Source organism: Mus musculus, chromosome X, assembly GCF_000001635.26.
Source record: "Mus musculus strain C57BL/6J chromosome X, GRCm38.p6 C57BL/6J".
Classification (NCBI taxonomy): Eukaryota; Metazoa; Chordata; class Mammalia; order Rodentia; family Muridae; genus Mus; species Mus musculus.
The window spans coordinates 159,574,549-159,595,821 of record NC_000086.7 but is presented as its reverse complement, the minus strand read 5'-3'; the positions used below and the strand labels follow the sequence as shown (position 1 = coordinate 159,595,821).

General features: G+C 39.5%; 1 protein-coding gene and 2 pseudogenes across 9 annotated transcripts in view; 1 reads left to right on the top strand and 2 right to left on the bottom strand.

The window, feature by feature from the left end:
• Positions 1–2,740: 2,740 nt before the first annotated feature.
• Positions 2,741–21,273, bottom strand: part of Bclaf3 (Bclaf1 and Thrap3 family member 3) — a 60,440-nt gene continuing 41,907 nt past the window's right edge. For 3 of the 9 annotated variants that reach the window (NR_152562.1, NM_001358940.1, NM_001358941.1), the window contains exons 11-13: positions 20,725–20,877; positions 4,465–4,490; positions 2,741–3,751 (exon numbers count right to left, since the gene is read on the bottom strand). Coding sequence is in view for 7 of the 9 variants with exons in the window: in NM_001358940.1 (NP_001345869.1) it covers positions 4,485–4,490; positions 20,725–20,877 (159 nt within the window). In the remaining 2 variants the exon portion in view is untranslated. The remainder of the gene's footprint in view (positions 3,752–4,464; positions 4,491–20,724; positions 20,878–21,273) is intronic. The other 6 variants (NM_001033472.2, NM_001358942.1, NM_001358939.1 and 3 more) reach the window with 3 other exon arrangements.
• Positions 6,752–7,500, bottom strand: Gm15186 (predicted gene 15186; annotated as a pseudogene).
• Positions 10,710–11,422, top strand: Gm15190 (predicted gene 15190; annotated as a pseudogene).

Genomic DNA, 21,273 nt, shown 5'->3' with positions numbered 1-21,273 from the left:
AAGAATTCATATTCTTTTTGAGGGCACTGAAAGTGGTCTTGTTCAATTTCCGTATGAAAAGTGCATATGCAAATTTTACTATTTACTGGTGCCTCATTCAGTTAATATTTAATGAGTTTCTACTGTTAACTAAGATGCTCGATGCTGGGGATTATGGTGAAGAAAATGGGCATGGTCTCTGTTTTGCTGTATGCTATAAATTATCATAATTTTTCATTTGTCTGGGATTATTTTGGTATCTTATGAATTTCTGAGACAATATCTCATACAGTAGCTCAGGCTGACCTGAACTCTTTAAAGTCAGGCAGACTTCAAACTTGGGGCAATCCTTCTGCCTCAGACTCCCGAGGGCTGGGATTACAGGTGTGAACCACAGTACTTGGTGTGTACTTTAAATTATAAACCAAGTATTTCTTTCTAGGCTATTAATCTTATAGCAATACTGTCTGAATATGTATTTTGCCAGATAAAAAGCTTTGACTTTTGAGACACTGTCAAAAATTTAGACAAATATGCCTAAATGGGCATATTTGTGAAATGGAATACTAAATTAACTATCCTACCCTTAGGTGCTACAGTAAATAAAAGCATCTATAGTCATTAGTTTACCAAGCTTTATTTCTATGTTCAATGGCCATTTTCCTTATGACACTACAGAAACTACACAAACAGGGCCCACACGTCTCATCTATTTTCTTGTTCATCATTACACGAAAGAAACACACACACACACACACGAGATTGAAAGAGAGAGAGATGATAATCAAATGACTACTACTAGAATATGGGAACAAATGAAGTCAATTATCTTAAAACTAGGGACTGGACAGATGGCTCATCGGTTAAGACCAGAAGCTGGTCTGAGGCCCTTGATTCAATTATCAGCATCCAGTGGCATCTAACAAATATCTGTAACTCCAGTTCCAGGGCCTACATCCTCTTCTGGCCTTTGTAGTCATTGTATGATACACATGTGTGGGGCAATGGGCTATGCACAGAAACCTGGTCTCCAGTAGAGCTGAGGTTTTGAACCCCGGTGGTACCCAATGGGTGGTAATTTTCACCTACATGGGACGTAGGCGTTTGATCATGTCTCCTGGACCCCTGGCTCCTGTCGAAGTTACTGCCTCCACGGCCCCCACAGGAGAATCATGTGGCTTATAGTCACATAGACGATGTCCCAAGCTTCTGGCCTTCTGGTAGACTCCTCCCCACAATTACCTAGCAATAGCAAGATAACAAGGAGGCTGTTTGGCCCCTCTTTGCTCTTACTCTCTAAGCTTTTATTTCTCTTTCTCTAAGCTTTCACCTTTCTTTCTCTCTTTCTCTTTCCCTTCCCCCTTCTCTCCTCTTGGTCATGGCCAGTCTCTCTCTCTTTTATGTTCTCTCTTTCTCCCTGCCTTTCTACAATAAAGCTCTAAAACCATAGACTGTCTCTGTTCATCAAGGCCCAGATTAAAGACACTCACCTGCGTGGGAACCACCCAGCTCCCCTCTTTCCCCCTGCCTTCTCTCCACTTATCTCTGGGGCCAAGTGCCGCTATTCTGTTCTCAGCAACTCTGTCATATCCAGTGTGGGATGCCAGAGACTGAGAACCTGGTACTGGGGGCTGCCCGTTGTCCAACCCCTGCCATGTGGGGTCAGTGGCTTCACGCAACCAGATGCCCACTGGGGCCATGTGGAAAGTGTCCAGCAGTCCTCCCACGTCTGCCCGCCCAGAGCACCAGAACTCTGGCCAGACAAAGGCCCTCTCCCTCTCCCCTCTTCCCCTATACCCACAGCCCCACACACATGCAGGCAAAAATTACATTTTGTTTTTCAAGACAGGGTTTTTCTGTATAGCCCTGCTGGCTATCCTAGAACTCACTTGGTAGAGCAGGCTGGCCTCAAACTCTGCGTGCCTCGTGCCTCTGCCTCCCAAGTGCTGGGATTAAAGGCATGCACCACTGCTTTTTTTTTAAGGCAAAAATAATAAAACTAAGCTTCATGGGGGGGGGGGCTGGAGAGATAGCTCAGCGGGTAAGAGCACTGACTGCTCTTCCGAAGGTCTCGAATTCAAATCCCAGCAACCACATCTTGACTCACAAACATCTGAATTGAGATCTGACCCCCTCTTTTGGTGTGTCTGAAACCAGCTACAGTGTACTTATATATAATAATAATAATAATAATAATAATAATAATAATAATAATAAATAAACCTTAAAAAAAACCTTAAGCTTCATGAACTGAAGATGTAGCTCACCTGGCAGAATTCTTGCTCACCATGCAGAGTGAAAACATGCCTGTAATCCCAAAGCCCCAGCGGTCATCATGGCCATCCTCAGCTATATAATAAGCTCCATATTAGCCTGGGCTACATGAGACCCTGACTCAAAAAAATTAAAAGTAGGTTTTTTTTAAAAACCCAAACACCACAAACTTACTGTACCGGTGCATACATAAAATTCTCCCTGGCCCTAAGCCTCACATTTAATAGGGCTGGCAAAGCTGACCTTCTAGAGGTAGCACATGATACAAAGTCACCCGTGTGCACCGTCTACCTATCCCCCAATGAGCACTGAATCAAGGCTCGGACTTCCCTCCTCACTGACCCAGGTAAGGAAGAGTGGCTCTTGTGTGAAAGAAAACATTTCAAAAAGAACAAATGGAGAAAATATACATCACTATGTGTTCACCAGTATTCAGTATCGATAGGTTATCAGTTTCATGAAAAATACAAAGAATGCTCTCACCAACTGCCAGGTAACAGCTTCAAGCAGAAAGAACAATATTTTATTTTCTTACAAATAAACATGTCACAAAAATTTGACTGGGAATGTATATGTACTTTTAAGCAGAAGAAAGAAAACAAAGAAGTTTTTGGACCTATAGACTGTATTTACGATCCCATGGATCCTATCTTACACATAGTAGATATGAAATATCTATCAACTGAACCAAAGATATGCTGTCTGTAAGATGTGTCTGCAAAATGTCTAATACCGTAGTAGTAAAGTACAATGTTCAAATATGCAGTTTTGTCTGTCAGATTTTAAAAGCCTTTAAAAATATAATATGCATAAGCTTGCCCTGAGGGAAAAGAAGATGGAATAGAGATTATAAAATCCTTACATATTTTCCACAATAGCATTTGAAACTAGAAAAGAGCAAATGGTCATGGGAAAACCCAAGATACACACGACCCGATGGAGAAGATGCACCTCTTCTTTAAGCTTCTTATATTGTATTACAAAATGGATGACACATACAGGCCTTGATCTTCAGAAACTTCAGAAAACTTCAAGTTAGAAGCCAAAATGTCATCAGAAAAAGAAAAGCCAGTATAAAATTTGATACTGTAAGGCCACTGTTTAAAAGTTCTTTCATGTACAGACACTAAATAATTCTGACACCTGTTCTTATAACAGAAAGCTTTCAACATATAAATGTTTACATGTAATTTAATTAAATTCTCTCAGTGAAACCATGCTGAGAGAAAGATGCATCAACAAAGAGTGCCCCTCAAATGCTTCTGCTGAGAGTTTTTGCAAAAGAGCTTGTAGTTAAATACAACTTCTGAAATTGAATACTGTAAAAAAGTTGCAGCATTCCACTACTGAAAAATAAAGATATTTTATCAAGAAAGTTACAGTATTAGTGTCAATTCCAATTCCTGACAAAAATGAGATGCTCAGTTAAGTCTTCATATAGGGTTGGCTCCACTTGCAACAATTCCAGGTTGTTTGTCCTTGGCAATACTGGGTATTCCTATCAAGAGAAAACAAGAGAAATATGGATTTCCATGGAAGAGTCAGTTTCCAACATCTGAACTAAAGTTTGGGCCATGGTGCAGTTCTCAAATTAATCTGTATAGTGCTAACTTGCAACTCACAATTCACACAAAGCTAACGTTTAACCCTGAAGATATCATTTAAACATAGAGCACATCAAAACAGCCAAAACCCAGTAAATAGGTAGGACAAGAAACCCCACTAGAGGGCACTTGTATTATTAGCACATGGAGAAAGCTGCATTGTACTCCTTGGGGGATTTTCAGGGAAAGAAAGCACTCTGGCCTCAAATTTTGCCTCTCCAGTCCCCAGCCTGATACAACAGAGACACCTGTGTACAAGCATATTATTCTTTCCATCACATCCATGAATTCTTATTCCAAAACTATATCAACTCTTGTAATGACTGATAATTGCAAAGAAAGCTTTTGAAAAACTTTCCTCACTTTCAGATGGTTGTCAACATAAAGACATAAGGCTTCAATAAATATGAGGAAAAAACTCACAAGAACAGGAAGATTATGATAAAAGTAAAAGATGTGGGTTTTATATTGTAGTATGGTACAAAACCACTAAATTACCAACTACAAACTTGATATAAAACTATACAAATATTAAAACTAAAAAATGGTAGAATGGCATGTATTTCAGAGACACTGAAAATAAAAATTTATGCAAATATATCCTTACCTTTTAACTAGGCTCTTACATTAAAACTGAAAGAAATGCAAAAGTGTATTTATTTTTTAGCATTAATATTAGATTTTTTAATTGTTTAATTCCAAATAAAAACAATGCTGGCAGAAAAATCTTATTTCTTCTATCTTGCTTAACAAACACATGCACATACTTTTTCAACGTCATTTATCTAAAACTGGTACATGAAAAAAAAACCTGGTAGGTGGCACTGTATTTTATTATTAATTGCACAATATAAAACCATATAAGTGTATCTTCAAATAACATGTCACCAACATATTGGTGAAATGAAAAGAAATTCTATGTACAGTAATTCTAAAAAAAAATTTCCACTGAAAATCTTATAGAAGCATGTAATTTTTGAATTACTTTCATCTTGACATAGTTTATCATCTCTCCAACTGATCTCCCACTCTTCCACTGATTTGAAAGATATTTTTAAGTGTAATACTGAACTGTTTTATCTATGTTTTTTGTTTTTGTTTTTCAAAACAGGGTTTTCTCTGGGTAGACCTGACTGTCATGGAACTAATTCATAGACCAGGTTGGCCTCGTACTCAGAGATGTCCCTGCCTCTGTTTCCCCAGTTCTAATGGGATGAAAGGCATCTGTGCCACCACTGCCCTCCTCATCTAGGTTTTCTTAACAACACAGGATCACTACAAATGCTGTCATGCTACGTCTCATTTTAATTCCCTGGGACCCTGCTACCCACTTTTATCCAAAGTGGCTGTCCTAAGCCTCTACCTTCCCTTACTCTACACAAAGCCAAGTGTTAGGATTGAATCTATTTCTTATCTTTTTAAAATGTTTTGAGATTATAATGACATCATCTCTTCCCTTCTCTTTTTCTCTTTTCTCATTTTCTCCCATCTCCCCTTCCAAGCTCTCCCTTTTATTTTTACCATGCTCCTTCAAAGTCATGAGCTTCCTTTAATTACACAGCACCTTAGGTCACTAGAACACACTACCATTGGAGACAGGATCTTATTGTTCAGTACTGGTCACAAGCCACCCTGCCAAGCTTCCAGGGATTCTCATATCTCCCCTATCTTGGTGGATGCTAGGATTGCAGATGCACACTGCTTTTTCTGGATTTATGGAGACTGTGGGACTGAAATTCAGGTATGCACTTATACTCTTACTGAGCCATCTGTACAGGCTCCTTGAATCTATTATTTTGTTTTACCTGGGGGAGGCACCCACAGCATGGAACACTCTGAATTATAAGTGATGGTGTCAAGAAAGTGAACAAAGAATGGGAAATGTTGGCCTTTAGTCCTAGTACTCTGGAGGCACAGCCACATGGATCTGTGTGAATTTAAGGCAAGCCTGACATACATAGACCAGCCAGTACCATGCAGTACTTGTCTTAAGGCAAACAAAAAATTGGTTTTTGCCAGGTCATGATGGCACATTCCTTTAATCCTAACACTTGGCAAGCAGAGGCAAGCAAATCGATCTCTAGTTTCAGTCCAGTATCATCTATATAGTGAGTTCCATGCTAGCCTGGTTTATATATTTAGATAGACACACACTCTCTTTGTCTCTCTCTATGTGTTTCTCTCTCTGTCTCTGTCTGTCTGTCTCTCTCTAAAGAGGGAGCTGGATCCTCTAGAACTAGTTATGGGCAGTTGTTAGACACCATGTGGATGCTGAACATAAACCCAGGTACTCTGTAAGAGCAGCACAAGCTTTTAACCTTTGAGCAATCTCTCCAGTCCCACTCGTGTATCTTCTAAATGAAAATTAGTTATTGAGTATATAAGTAAAAGGACTTGGGAAGCTGAAATAATTAATATACCCATATGGTAGAATATTTATGTCAATATACCTATATAGAATAATATGCTTACCTTTTTGAAAAATATATGAAAGAAACTCAGTGTACATGTCATGATCCTAATACTTGAGTAGTTGAGGTTGGATGGTCATGAACTCAAAGCCAAACTGAACTATATAGTAGAATATTGCCTCAAAAAATTGTTTGTTTGTTTTTTTTTTGTTTTTGGTTTTTTCGAGACAGGGTTTCTCTGTGTAGCCCTGGCTGTCCTGGAACTCACTCTGTAGACCAGGCTGGCCTCGAACTCAGAAATCCGCCTGCCTCTGCCTCCCGAGTGCTGGGATTAAAGGCGTGCGCCACCACACCCGGATGGTTCTTTCTCTTTGTGCTGCACAACTTTGAACCTTTCTTGCAATCCCAAGGCCACAAATCCCAGTTTCTAATTTCTTTCCATATGTTATTTATGCCTTTTCTAGTTATGGTCAGTTTTTTTTTTTATTTTCACCATTTTATTTTTGTTGTACATATTTGCTTCAAATCAATGAATTTCTAAGTCAGGTTCAGGTAACTGAAAGGCCTTTATGAAGAGTTTATATTGTCTAGACCCAACATAGGATGCAAACACAGTCTGAAGTAAAGTAGGAAATAACATTTTTCTAAAAACAGACTTAGAAACTGTAATCCAGTAATTGAAGATGTTTCCCCTCTGTGGTAGGGGACTTGATTCATACCTGGCATCAAGGCCCCTATTGATGGGTACAGCCAGAAGGATAGGGTACAGACCACCCATAACCAAACCAACTAGTGCACCCTGTGTTGTGGTATAGGTTTCACAGTTCAAATCACCTGTACTCAAAGGTAAACTTACAAGACTTTGGTAGAACAGGTTTGCTGTCAAAAATGGGATCATAGCCATTGGTAAGGTAGAAGCTAATCGAGCGTGTGTCACATTCAAGATTCGCTATTAGCCCCCCCCCCCAAAGCAGCATTAAGTCCAATATATGCTGATCCATATTTAAGCAGATTCTTGTCTGATTCTGGAAGTTGTTTAATTTTTCTGGATATGATATCTTTGCTAGTACTTGGTTTATGACTTTCCATCTTGGACCGCTCAGCAGAATGACCGCAGCTTATGGTCCCCCCACCCCCAGCCGCCCATGCTTGCCAAGGTCCTCCCGTACCCAAGTCTACTGCAACCTTTGCTAGGGTCGCCTGAGCTCCATCTCTGGCTCACACGTGACTCTACTGTCAGTTTTAATAGGCACATAGCATATGGGGACTGAAGGATGGATGGTTCTAAGGAACTTTGTGCCTTCCTGACCAAATGCATAACTGCTTATGGGTTTTCAGTAGCTATCATCTTACCACTTATATTTTTTATTTTTTGAAATTAAAATATAATTGCCATCTTTTCCCCCTTTTGACCCTGTATTTACTAGGTCTGGGTCGTATTTTGACATATAATTAGATCATAAAAAGTTTTTTTTTCAGCCGGGCGTGGTGGCGCACGCCTTTAATCCCAGCACTCGGGAGGCAGAGGCAGGCGGATTTCTGAGTTCGAGGCCAGCCTGGTCTACAAAGTGAGCTCCAGGACAGCCAGGGCTATACAGAGAAACCCTGTCTCGAAAAACCAAAAAAAAAAAAAAAAACCCCAAAAAGTTTTTTTTTGGGGGGGTGGGAGGTTCTTACTCTGTGTCCCTGATCCTCCTGGAACTTACCATATATCCCCAAGCTTGCCTTGAATACATGACCTTTCATATTAGCCTGAGATTACACACCTGAGCCACCATAGCAGCTGTCCGTCAAGCTTTCTAAAAACTTCCTGTGAGAAGCACAAGCTGTTATGAGAGATACTTCTGAGTGCTAGGACATTCAAAACAAGCCCTTTTCCAGGAAGTAATGAACATATGTCCCTCCTTCATCTTCCAGTTCAAATACAAAATTCAAGAAGAAAGAAACCCATTATAAGTGAAGACAGTATTAATTCCCCAGCTAAGGACTAGGACCCTGGATCAGATTAGGTTGTTCTCAGATCACTTTCTCTTTGGTCCAAGATGGCCTGATTCCAGGATCTTGTCTGAAAGAAACCCTCTTTAGTCAGATTTATTTCCACTACTGGGCTTTTGTTCCTTTGTGGGAATTTCTCAAGTCCCCACCCTTGTCTCATCCAATCAGGTCCCTGCTATTATTTAAAGTGACCCAACTCACAAAGTGCATCTTGCTCAGTCCAATTTGAGGAGAAAAATGGATGTAACTTTGATTCACATTGTGTGTATGTGTGTGCCTGTGCATGTGTGTCTAAGAATACGTAAAAGCCCAGACTCCCAAATGGTACTCCAACTCTGGACTCTTCTGTTCCTCCTTGAGGAAGAAACATACTATGGAAAAAAAGAGACCATTCAAAAAAATGTGGCAGCAAAACTGAATTTCTAGCCAAAGAAAAGCGAAACTAAATTTATATCTATCTCTCACCCTTTACAAAAATCAGTTCAGGTCGGGCGTGGTGGCGCACACCTTTAATCCCAGCACTTGGGAGGCAGAGGCAGGCGGATTTCTGGGTTCCAGGCCAGCCTGGTCTACAGAGTGAGTTCCAGGACAGCCAGGGCTACACAGAGAAACCTTATCTCTGGGGAAAAAAAAAAAACAGTTCAGAACGGATCAAAGACCTACATTTATAACCTGAAATACTGAAAGCTTTTGAAGAAAACTCAGGGGCTATCCTTCAGGATATTGGAGTAGATAAGAACTTTTAAAATAAAACAACAAGAGCACAGCACTAGCCCTAAAATCAAAATAATGTGACTACATGAAAAAAGTTTCTGTATAGCAAGGAAAACAACAAGCAGAGCTAAGAGTGCACACGGAATGGGAGACAATTTTTACCAGCTATACTATAGACAACAGGCTAATATCCAGGATTCACAAATTGCAGAAAACCTAAGTCTATCTGTTATCCTGCAAATTTTCAACTTCCTTTTTCTTTAGAGGTAAGTAGTATCCATTTTCATACATAGCAAATTTTTATTATCCAAAAATCCGTTCACTGGCCACTAGATTGATTCCAATTCTTTGCTCTTGTGAATAAAGTAGTAAGAAACATGAGCATGTGTGTAAATATCTTTATGGTAGGATATGGAGTTCTCTGGGTATATGGCCAAGAGTGAGAAAGCTGGATCATATGGTAGTTCTATTTTTAAGTTTCTGAGAAAACTCCAAACTGATTTCTATAGTACCATATTAATCTGTACTCCTACAAACAATAAATATGGATTTCCCTCTTTTTACAACCTCTCTAACATCCATTGTCAGATTTGTTGATGGCTACTATTTTGACTATGGTGAAACAATATCTCAAAGTGGTTTTAGTTTGCATCTCCCTGATGGCTAGGGACACTGAACACTTTTAAAAATAGTTATTGCTCACTTGTATGTCTTTGTTTGAAAACTGCCTATTCAATTAATTGCCCATTTGATGACTGGCAGTTTAATTCCCTTGGTATTTTATTTCTGCAATTCTTTGTTAATTCTGGATACTAGCCCCTTACCTGAAGTGTAAAGTTATACAATGTAAGGAATAAATAAAATAACACATTCTCTCTCATATGCAGGATCTAGCCAATAATATATGTATATAAATAAACACATGCACATACAGGTATAGTACAACATGAAAAAAAAAATGAAAGGTTAAAATATAAGGGGTGGAGAAGAAGAAGTGAATGCAGGTAATGAATACAAGTTACAGAAGAGAATATAAAGCTAATTGCTTTTATAGTTCTATCTCTGCTATGAATTTTTTGATTTAGCGGTGGGTAAGTGTATAAAATGTATTCAATACTGAAAATGTAAAATTTAATACAATGCTTTAGACAATGAAGAAATCCCAAATGGGGGCAACCCTGGAGAAAAGTTTAAGAACTTCCATTTTAAATGTCATTTCTAACTTTATATAAGTTCATTAACTGTAGGAGTTCTAATTTACTTGGCAAGTTTTTAAATAATAAAGTTTATTTAAAAATACTTCTTGCTTCCAATCCGCACCTCCACCTGCACCCATGGCAGATTGGCATGCCCACTCCCTAACGCCACAGTCCTGCCTGTTTCCCAGGAGGACTGCTCCAACCAAGGACACAGGTGAGAATCCCGCCCCAATGCCCATGCCATCTGGGACCCCACAGAGCCCAGTCGACATGGGATCTGTCCTGCCCTGTCCCACACTCCCTGGATGATAGGGGCACCAACCCCATTCCCACCCAACAGCTCTGCCTGTTTCCCAAGAAGTCTGTTCTAATCAGAGACACCCCATAGCCTGCCTCCAGGGAGGCCTGCTTTAAATCCGGATACACAGCTCCAGCTGCTTCTGGGGAGGCCTGCTCCAATCCAAACCACCCAGGCCAGTTAACAACTGAGACAACTAGATGGTGAAAGGCAACCATACGAATATAATGAACAGGAAGGAGGAAGTGTTTTGCTGCGGGGTCCTGGCCCGGGGCAGACAGCCTGTGGGATGGAGGCAACTTTGGAGCAGCATTTGGAGGACACAATGAAGAATCCATCCATTGTTGGAGTCCTATGCACAGATTCACAAGGACTTAATCTGGGCTGCCGTGGTACCCTGTCCGATGAGCATGCTGGAGTGATAACTGTTCTAGCCCAGCAGGCAGCTAAGCTAACCTCTGACCCCACCGACATCCCTGTGGTATGTTTAGAATCAGATAATGGGAACATTATGATCCAGAAACACGATGGCATCACAGTGGCTGTGCACAAAATGGCCTCTTGACATCTGATGCCAGCTCTCCAGTGGCCTCTCACTGGGATTCAGTCATGCCTGTCTCAGCTCATTTGTAAAACTATTAAAGTTCCAGAAACAAGCCATTCACTTAATGTCCAATGTGGACTCCCTTATTTATATGACAGCCAGTTACCAAGACATCAGTTAGAGAGGAGCATTGTTTGGGCTTTCATCACTCTGCTCTTTGGTGACAGTCACTGTAGTCCAGGATCACAGCCCATCATGGCCTAGAACTATGTAGCCCAGGCTGACTTCAAATTTATGGTCTTCCTGCTTTAAATACCTACATCCTGGAATTATAGCATTTATCACTAAGGTTTAGGTCACTTTGTATATAGAACTTCATTATGGTCAATAAACCTGTTCTGAGGGAAAAAAAAAAGAATATAATGAACAGAAGTCAATGCAATTTGGCACCATCAAAACAAAACTCTTCTCCTACAGCAAGCTCTGGATATCTTAACATACATGAAGAGCAAGACTGTGACCTTAAACCCCATCTCATGAAAATGATACAAGTCTTTAAAGAGGATACAATAATTCCCTAAAGAAATACAGGAAAACACAGTCAAACAGGTAGAAGCCCCTATTAAAGAGGAGACAAAGCCCTAAAAGAAATACAGGAAAATACAATCAAACAGGTAAAGAAATTGGATAAAATGGTTAAAGACCTAAAAATGAAAATGGAAACAATAAAGAAACCATAAGGGAGACAACCCTGGAGATAGAAAATCTTGGAAAGAGAACAGGAGTCATAGATGCAAGCATCACCAACAGAATACAAGAGATAGAAGAGAGAATCTCAGGTGCAGAAGATATCATAGAAGATATTGATACATCAGTCAAAGAAAATGCCAAGTGTAATAAAAAGTTCCTAACCTAAAACACCCAGGAAATTTGGGACACACAAAAAAAGACCAAACCTAAGAATAATAAAAATAAGAGGTGGTGAAGCTTTCCAGTTCAAAAGGTCAGAAAATGTCTTCAACAAAATCATAGAAGAAAATGTCCCTAACCTAAAGAAAGAGATGGCCATAAATATACAAGAAGCCTACAGAACACCAAATAGATTGGACCAGAAAATTCCTCCCATCTCATAATAATCAAAACACTAAATGTACAGAACAAAGAAAGAATATTAAAAGCAGTAAGGGTAAAAGGTCAAGTAACGGGCTGGCGAGATGGCTCAGTGGGTAAGAGCACCCGACTGCTCTTCCGAAGGTCCAGAGTTCAAATCCCAGCAACCACATGGTGGCTCACAACCATCCGTAATGAGATCTGACTCCCTCTTCTGGAGTGTCTGAAGACAGCTACAGTGTACTTACAATAATCAATAAATAAATCTTTAAAAAAAAAAAAAAAAAAAAAAAAAAAAAGGTCAAGTAACATATAAAGGCAGGCCTATCAGAATTACACCTGACTTCTCAACACAGACTCTAAAAGCCAGAAGATCCTGGACAGATGTCATAGAGAGCCTAAGAGAACACAAATGCCAACCCAGGCTACTATACCCAACAAAACTCTCAATCACCATAGATGGAGAAACCAAGATATTCCATGAGAAAACCAAATTTAAACAACATATCTTTCTACTAATTCAGTTCTACAGAGGATACTAGAAGGAAAACTCCAACAAGGTATGCAACTACACCCAAGAAAACACGAGAAATTAATTATCTCAAAACAAACCCAAAAGAAGAGATCACACACTCACACATAATACCAGCATCACAGTACAATAACAAGAACTAACAATCATTGGTCACTAATATGCCTCAACATCAATGGACTCGATTCCCCAATAAAAAGACATAGGCTAACAGACTAGATATGTAAATAGGATCCATCACTCTGCTGCATACAAGAAATATACCTCAGCAACAAAGATAGACACGACCTCAGAGTAAAGGGCTAGGAAAAAAGTTTTCCAAGCAAACTGTCCCAATAAATAGTCAAACTTAGGGCTGAAACAAAGAGAACAATACAAGGAATCAACAAAACCAAGATCTGGCTTTTTGAGAAAATCAGAAAGATAGACAAACCCTTAGCCAAACTAACTAAAAGGCTTAGAGACAGTACTCAAATTAACAAATCAGAAATGAAAAGGGAGACACAACAGAAACTGAGGAAATTAAAAAAAAAAAAAAGCATCAGATCTTACCACAAAAGTGAATAGTTGACAAAACTGGAAAATCTAGATGAAAAGGATGATTTTCTAGAGAGATACCATGTACCAAAGTTAAATCAAGATCAGGTAAACTATGTAAACAGTTCCCATAATCCCTAAGGAAATAGAAGCAGTCATTAAAAACCATCCAAAACAGGGCCCAGGGCCAGATTATTTTAGTGCAGAATTCAATCAGATCTTTAAAAAAAAAAAAAAAAAGAGCTAATACCAATACACCTAAAAGTACTCCACAAAACAGAACCAGAAGGAACACTGCCAACCTCATTCTATGAAGCCACAGTCACCCTGATAACAAAACCAAAGGCTCAACAAAGAAAACTTCAGATTGATTTCTCTTATGAATATCAATGCAAAAATGGTCAAAAATACAATTCTCACAAGTGAAATCCAAGAACACATCAAAACAATCATTCACCATGATCAAATAGGATTCATCCCAGGGATGCAGGGATGGTTCAATATATGAAAATCCATCAATACAATCCACTATATAAGCAAACTCTAAGGGGGTTAAAAAAAAAAATCACACGATCATCTTTTTTTTTTTTAATTTGTGTGTTTAATACCAGAGTGTTTCTTTTTTTAAAAATATTTATTTATTTATTTATTTATTTAATGTATGTGAGTACACTGTTGCTGTTTTCAGACACACCAGAAGAGGGCATCCCATCCCATTACAGATGGTTGTGATCCATCATGTGGTTGCTGGGAATTGAACTCAGAACCTCTGGAAGAGCAGTCAGTGCTCTTAACCACTGAGCCATCTCTCCAGCCCCGATCATCTCTTTAGATGCTAAAAAAGCCTTTGAAAAACTCCTACACTCCTTCATGTTCTAAGTATTGGAGAGACCAAGTATTCAAGGCACATACCTAAACACAATAAAAGCAATAATATAAAGCAAACCATTAGCCAATATCACATTAAATAGAGAGAAACTTGCAACAATCCCACTAAAATCTTGGACAAGGCAGCCCATTCTCTCCCTACCTATTCAATATAGTACCTGAGGTTCTAGTCAGAGCAGTAAGACAACAAATGAGATCAAGGGGATACAAATTGGAAAGGAAGAAAGTCACTATTTGTAGATGATACCCAAAATTCCACCAGAGAAATTCTACAGCTGATAAACAACTTCAGCAAAGTGGCTGGATATAAAACTAACTCAAAGAAATTAGTAGCCCTCCTTTATACAAATGATAAATGGGTTGAAAGAGAAATTGGGGGGAAACGCCCATTGCAATAGCTATAAATAATATAAAATATCTTGATGTAACTCTAACCAAGCAAACTAAAGTTCTATATGATAAGAACTTCAAGTCCCTGTAGAAAGAAATCAAATAAGATATCAGAAGATGGAAAGATCTTCCATGTCATGGATGTGTTGGATTAACATAGTGAAAATGGCCATCTTACCAAAAGCAATTTACAGATTCAATGCAATTCTCATCAAAATTCCAACACAATTTTTTAAAGACCTTTTAAGAGCAATTTTCTGTTTTTAAGTTTTTATTAGATATTTTCTTCATTTACATTTCTTTTTTGGGGAGGAGGGGTTTGAGACAGGGTTTCTCTGTATAGCCCTGGCTGTCCTGGAACTCACTTTGTAGACTAGGCTGGCCTCTAACTCAGAAATCCACCTGTCTCTGCCTCCCAAGTGCTACCACCACCCGCCTTTCATTTACATTTCAAATGCTATCCCCAAAGTCCCCTATGCACTCCCCCTACTTCTTGGCCCTGGCATTCCCCTGTACTGGGGCATATAAAGTTTGCAAGACCAAGGGGCCTCTCTTCCCAATGATGGCCGACTAGGCCATCTTCTGCTACATATGCAGCTAGAGACACAGCTCTGGGAGTACTGGTTAGTTCATATTGTTGTTCCACCTATAGGGTTGCAGACCCCTTTAGCTCCTTGGGTACTTGTAAGAGCAATTTTCACCTTCATATGAAAACAAACAAACAAACAAACAAACAAACAAACAAGGATAGCCAAAACAACTCTGAGCAATAAAAGAACTTCTGCAGGAATCACTATCCCTGAACTCAAACTGTACTTCAGAACAATAGTGATAAAAACCACTTGGTATTGGTACAGAGATAAATAGGTTGAACACTGGAATAGAATCAAAGACCTAGAAATAAACCCGCAAACCTAACCTACAGAAACTTGATTTTTGACAATAAAGCCAAAACTATACAGTGGAAAAAGGAAAAGCATCTTCAACAAATGGTGCTGGTCTGACTGGCAGCATGCATGTACAAAAATGCAAATTGATCCATTCTTATTTCCCTGTACAAGCTCAAGTCCAAGTGGATCAAGGACCACAACATAAAGCAAGATACACTGAATCTAATAGAAGAGAAAAAGGGAAATAGCCTTGAATGCCTTGACACAGGAGAAAATTTCCTGAACAGAACACCAACAGCTCAGGCTCTAAGATCAAAAAATGATAAATGGGACCTAATGAAATTGAAAATCTTCTGGAATGCAAATCTTCTGTCAATAGGACAAAATGGCAACCTACAGATTGGGAAAAGATCTTCATTAACCCTACACCCAAATATATAAAGAACTAATATCTAAAATATATAAAGGGCTAATATCTAAAATATATAAAAAAATTTCAAGAAAACAGACTTTAAAACCCCAAATAACCCAATTAAAAAATAGGGTACAGAGCTAAACAGAGACTTCTCCAGAGGAATCTCGAACGGTCAAGAGGCACTTAAAGAAATGTTCAAAGTCCTTAGTGATCAGGGAAATGCAAATCAAAACAACCCTGAGATTGCACGTTACAGCAATCAGAATGGCTAAGATCAAAAACTCAGGTGACAGCAAACGCTGGTAGGGATGTGGAGAAAGGGGAACATCCCTCTATTGCTGGTGGGAGTGTAAACTTGTACAACCACTCTGAAATTCAATCTGGCAGTTCCTCAGAAAACTGTAAATAGTATTACCTCAAAGCCCAGATGCTCCACTATATCACAAGGACATGTACTCCACTATGTTCATAGCAGCTTTATTTGTAATAGCCAGAAGCTGGAAACAACCCAGATGTCACCCAACGGAAGAATGAATACAAAAATGTGGTTCATTTACACAATGGAATACTACTCAGCTATTAAAAACAAGGACATCATGAATTTTGGAGGTAAGTGGATGGAACTAGAAAATACCATCCTGAGTGAGGTAATCCAGACCCAAAAGGACATGCATAGTATGTACTCATTAATAAGTGGATATTAGCCAAAAAGTTCAGAATACCCATGATACATGCCACAGACTGTAAGAAATTAAACAAGAAGGCCCAAGTGAGGATGCTTAAATCCCACTTTGAAGGGGGAATAGAATAATCATAGGAGGCAGGGGGAAGGAGGAACCTGGGTAGGAGGATGAAGGGAGAGGGGAAAAGAGGGGCAGGAGCACATATGGTGTGGGGAGATAGGAGAGAGGCCCAGGAGAATGAATGGAAATATTCATCTGCCAGGGTTAGCAGAGCCTCTAGAATGTTCCAGAGACCTCAGATGGGGGAGGCTCCTAGGACTCAATGTAGGTGACCTTAGCCAAAATGCCCAACTGTGGGGATATAAAACCTGAAGAGATCACCTCCAGTATTTGGACAGGACCCCCAGTGGAGGGATGGAAACACTAACCCACTTATAAAACTTCTGACCCAATATTGTTCCTGACTAAAAGAAATATAGGGACAAAAATGGAGCAGAGTCTAAAGGAATGGCCTACCAGTGACTAGCCCAACTTGGGATCCATCCCATGGGTGGGAACTAATCCCTAACACTATTACTGATGCTATGCTGTACTTGTAGACAGAAGCCTAGCATGTCTGTCCTTAGGAATGTTCTACCATCAGTTGAGACAGATGCAGATACTCACAGCTAAGCATTGGACAGAGGTCAGGGGCCCTCTGGAAGAGCTAGGGAAAGGATTGAAGGAACTAAAGAGGATGGCAACCCCATAGGAAAAACAAGTGTCAACTAACGAGGACCCCTGGAAGCTCCTAGAGACTGAGCCACCAACCAAAGAGCACACATGGGCTGGTAAGAGGTCAATGGCACACACGTAGCAGAGGGCTGCCTTGTGTGGCATTAGTGAGAGAGGATGAGCCTAATCCTGTAGAGATGTGATGGCCCAGGGTGGGGAATTGGGGGGGGCACTGTCTCAGAGGTAAAGGGATGGAGGATGCGGAAAAGAATTCTGGCAGGAGGAACTGGGAGAGGACAACATTTGGGATGTAAATAAATAACATAATTAATTTAAAAATACTTCTTATAGACCAGGTATATGGTAATAAGTAATTCTAGCTCTAATTTTATGACACCTACCCTATTTAGTTAATCATGCATCAATTAATTAATCCACGTGGTAGTCTACTAACTGCTAAAAGAATGGCTTTTCTAACACTGCAGAAAGTTAAAATGTGAGGTATATCTTAGCTACGGTTCTATTGCTGCAAAGAGATACCACGACCAAGCCAACTCTTATAAAAGAAAGTATAAAAGTAAGCAATTGAGGCCTGCTTACATTTTAAATGGTTAGTCCATTATTATTATTACGGTGGGAAGCAGACAGACATGGAGTTAGAGCAGGAGCTGAGAGCCTTACATCCTGATTAATAGGCAGCAGACAGAAAAAGACACCGTGCCTGGTGTGGGCTTTTGAAACCTCAAAACCCATGGGGACCACTTTCATTCAAACCAGTACAAGATGTTAGTCAGATTAAGGCGTCTCTAGGGCAGAATTTTGAAGTTCCCTCTGATGCCAAAACTTGGGACATTAAACGATATAACTGCAGGCTACAGGTGTGGCTCAATGGTAGAGTACTTGCTCAGCATACGTAAGTTCCAGAGTTTTATCTCCAATATCACAAAATGATATGAATGGTACCCTGCACTCAGTAGCCCCATTTGAGCAAAAGTGTCCTTAAAGAAAATGGGAGTCACTATTAGCAGAAACAAATGATTCTAGACTTCATTCTTTTTAGGGAATAAAAACTGAGGTAAAATAGATTGATGGGACCAGTCATCCATTTTCCCACATGGGCTGTAGTTTCAAAGTAGCACATGCTAGAGGGATAACCTAAAGGTCTTAGTTCAAACCTGGCAAAGATATTAGCTGCCATATCTCATTCCTTTCCCCAAAGGTTAAGAAAATGGAGTTCAATTGTTATGGAGCATGCTATATAATAGTAGGGCATCTAATTTCATGCTACACTCAAGAGTTGGACTTTGCTTAAATAAAACTATAAAAGCCTATCTCAATCTTGCTCACAGGCACAGTCAGTAGCCAGACTAAGAGACAAAAATCAGCACACATATAATACTAAGAAACAGGAATTAGAGTTTAGTTTATAAAAACATATGGAAATCTTTGCTTTGTAAGCCAATTAAAAATATTAGCAGTGAAGCCAGGTGTGGTGGCGCACACCTTTGATCCCAGCATGTGGGAGGCAGAGGCAGGCGGATTTCTGAGTTCCAGGCCAGCCTGGTCTACAAAGTGAGTTCCAGGATAGCCAGAGCTATACAGAGAAACCCTGTCTCGAAAAACCAACCAAACAAAAAAATGTTAATAGTGGAAGGGTATTATCTATAGCTGTATAATACTGCTTCTAAAAGTCACTTATTATCAAAAAAAAAAATCCCAGTGCCAGGTATGGGAAATGTCCTTACTAATTGTTGGCCAGAGAAGCCTCTCTCTCTTTGGATTCTGTATGCTGCAATGTAAATTGGCAAGGTAAGATGTGTCCACTGGTATAATAGGAGTACAATTGTTATAAGGTAAAAATAAGTGTTCTTGGGCTGGATTTAAAGACCACTCCATAGGCCAGAATACAAGTCTAGTACTATAAACCACATCAAAAACCTATGGCTGGGAAGGTCCTAAGTCCTGGGACAGGCCTTACTACTGTTGTTTAGTTAAAATTAACATGGCACTATACTGAAGTCTATATGTGTTTATACTTATAGACAAATGATACTCCCAGCTTTGATCAGAGATGCTTTTCTGCACAGAGAATGATAGAAAAGATGTTTCAAAAAGATGGGTGAGTATTCAAAAACAGGACATTAATTTATGCCAACCCCTCTAAGGCACAAGCAATGCTGGAAGAGTGTGTGGAAAGAATGTCAGAGCAAGCTTTTGGCCTCAACTTGTGGTAAGTTTCCTGCCTCTGCATTCCCCATGCTGAAGGGCCATAATGCCCAGAGCTGATCCTGACTCTTCAAACTCCAGTGTACTTGGATGCCATCTACAGTGTCAGAATAACCATGAAAGACAACAGGAAACAGACACCACATTGCTCTGGCCTCTAGCTGTAAAACTGTTATATTATAGGCCATTCAGAGCCTTTCCTTAAATGTTCATTTTAAAGATTAACTACACAACAAAAATGTTAAAATACAACTTTTAAAGAGCTATGCTGTATTATAGTTTTCTCTGAGGTCAAGATATTCCATCCAGCTGGGTGGTAGTGGCACAGGCCTTTAATCCCAGCTCTTGGGAGGCAGAGGCAGGTGGATTTCTAAGTTTAAGGCCAGCCTAGTCTACAGAGTGAGTTCCAGGACAGCCAGGGCTATACAGAGCTACCCTGTCTCAAAAAACAAAACAAAACAAAACAACAACAAAAAAATATATTCCATCCTTCATGGAAGCTCCTTGAGCAGGAGGTAAACAATTCACTACTGTTTCAGGAAGTCCCTGAAACTGACCAGAAGCACCAGGCCTCTTCCTGTCAGGGTAAACAATAAGTCCCTCTCAGATGGAAGAAAGCTGAGTTGCAAAAATGGCTCTTAGATGGGAGCTGTGCTGCCATGACTCAGACAAGGTAAGAGGAGAAGAGCTTCAAAGATTCTGAGACCAGATCCACTAACTGGAAGAAACCAGCCTACCTGCCTGGAGGTTTTGACTAACTTAGACATCTGGAAAAATATTATCCAACCTGTTGAGCTTCCTGCAGACTGTGCAGTGCTCCACATTTCCAGCTTTGTGAGCTGTCACCCATGCTGGGTAGGTTTTGGTGATGCAGCTATATTTGAGTCATTTCTGATCCCATAAGTAACCCCAATAAAATTCACTGGCCCCCTAAGTGAAACTTTAGTGGTATCTGTATTTTGTTCTGTTATGGGTTCCTCATCCGAGGTGGGTAGGGTGTGTGTGTTGTGTCTCCCAAGGAAAAGTTAAGTTTTATTATACTACAAGCTGGCATGTTCAAATTGTTTCAGGTAAAATGGCAAAAAAAAAAAAATTAAGCTTAAATAGTTTTACAACAACATTCTATCAACATTACTCTTGAAGTTTTCATTCAATAATCATACAATAATTTTTAAAATCTAGGCCTTTCTTCCTTTCTTTCTTTCTTTCTTTCTTTCTTTCTTTCTTTCTTTCTGGTCCAGCAGGTTGTTTCTTAAACTAGATGAAAACCCCAAATATCTAGCAAACATTTAAAGTTATTCAGCATTTTTAAAAGTATTACCTTTTTTTTCCTCAGAAATCTGTTTCTGAATTTATTGGTAATAAATCCTCTTGGTCCAGCAAACCGTAAGCGCTGGTATTTAGCCTGAATATACATGCTCTTCTGTACCAGGTGTGATTTATAATGAGGCTGGAATCTGCCACCCAAAAAGTTCTGTAAAGGATCCAAAGAGAATCAAATGTTAAAAATACAATTTCCAAATCTATTCTGTAACAGGCAGGAGAATAATATTCAAAATAGCCCTTGATTCTAGGCACCATGTGTATTTTAAAAAGGCCTTAATACCTGCACTAAAGTATACTTTTCTGTATTATATTTTAAATTTTTGCTATATAGAAAATAGTTCTTTTTAATTGCTAGTAATGGAGCTAGAAAGATGGCTTAGTCAGTAATGTGCCTGCTAAGCAAGAATAAGGACTTGAGTTTAGATTTCATCTACCTGACAATACCAATGATAAGTGTTGGGATAGGGAGGTAGTGATAAGCAGACCCCTGGAGTTCATTGGTAAGCCAGCCTATCCAAATTGTTGAATTCCTGGCTCAATGAGA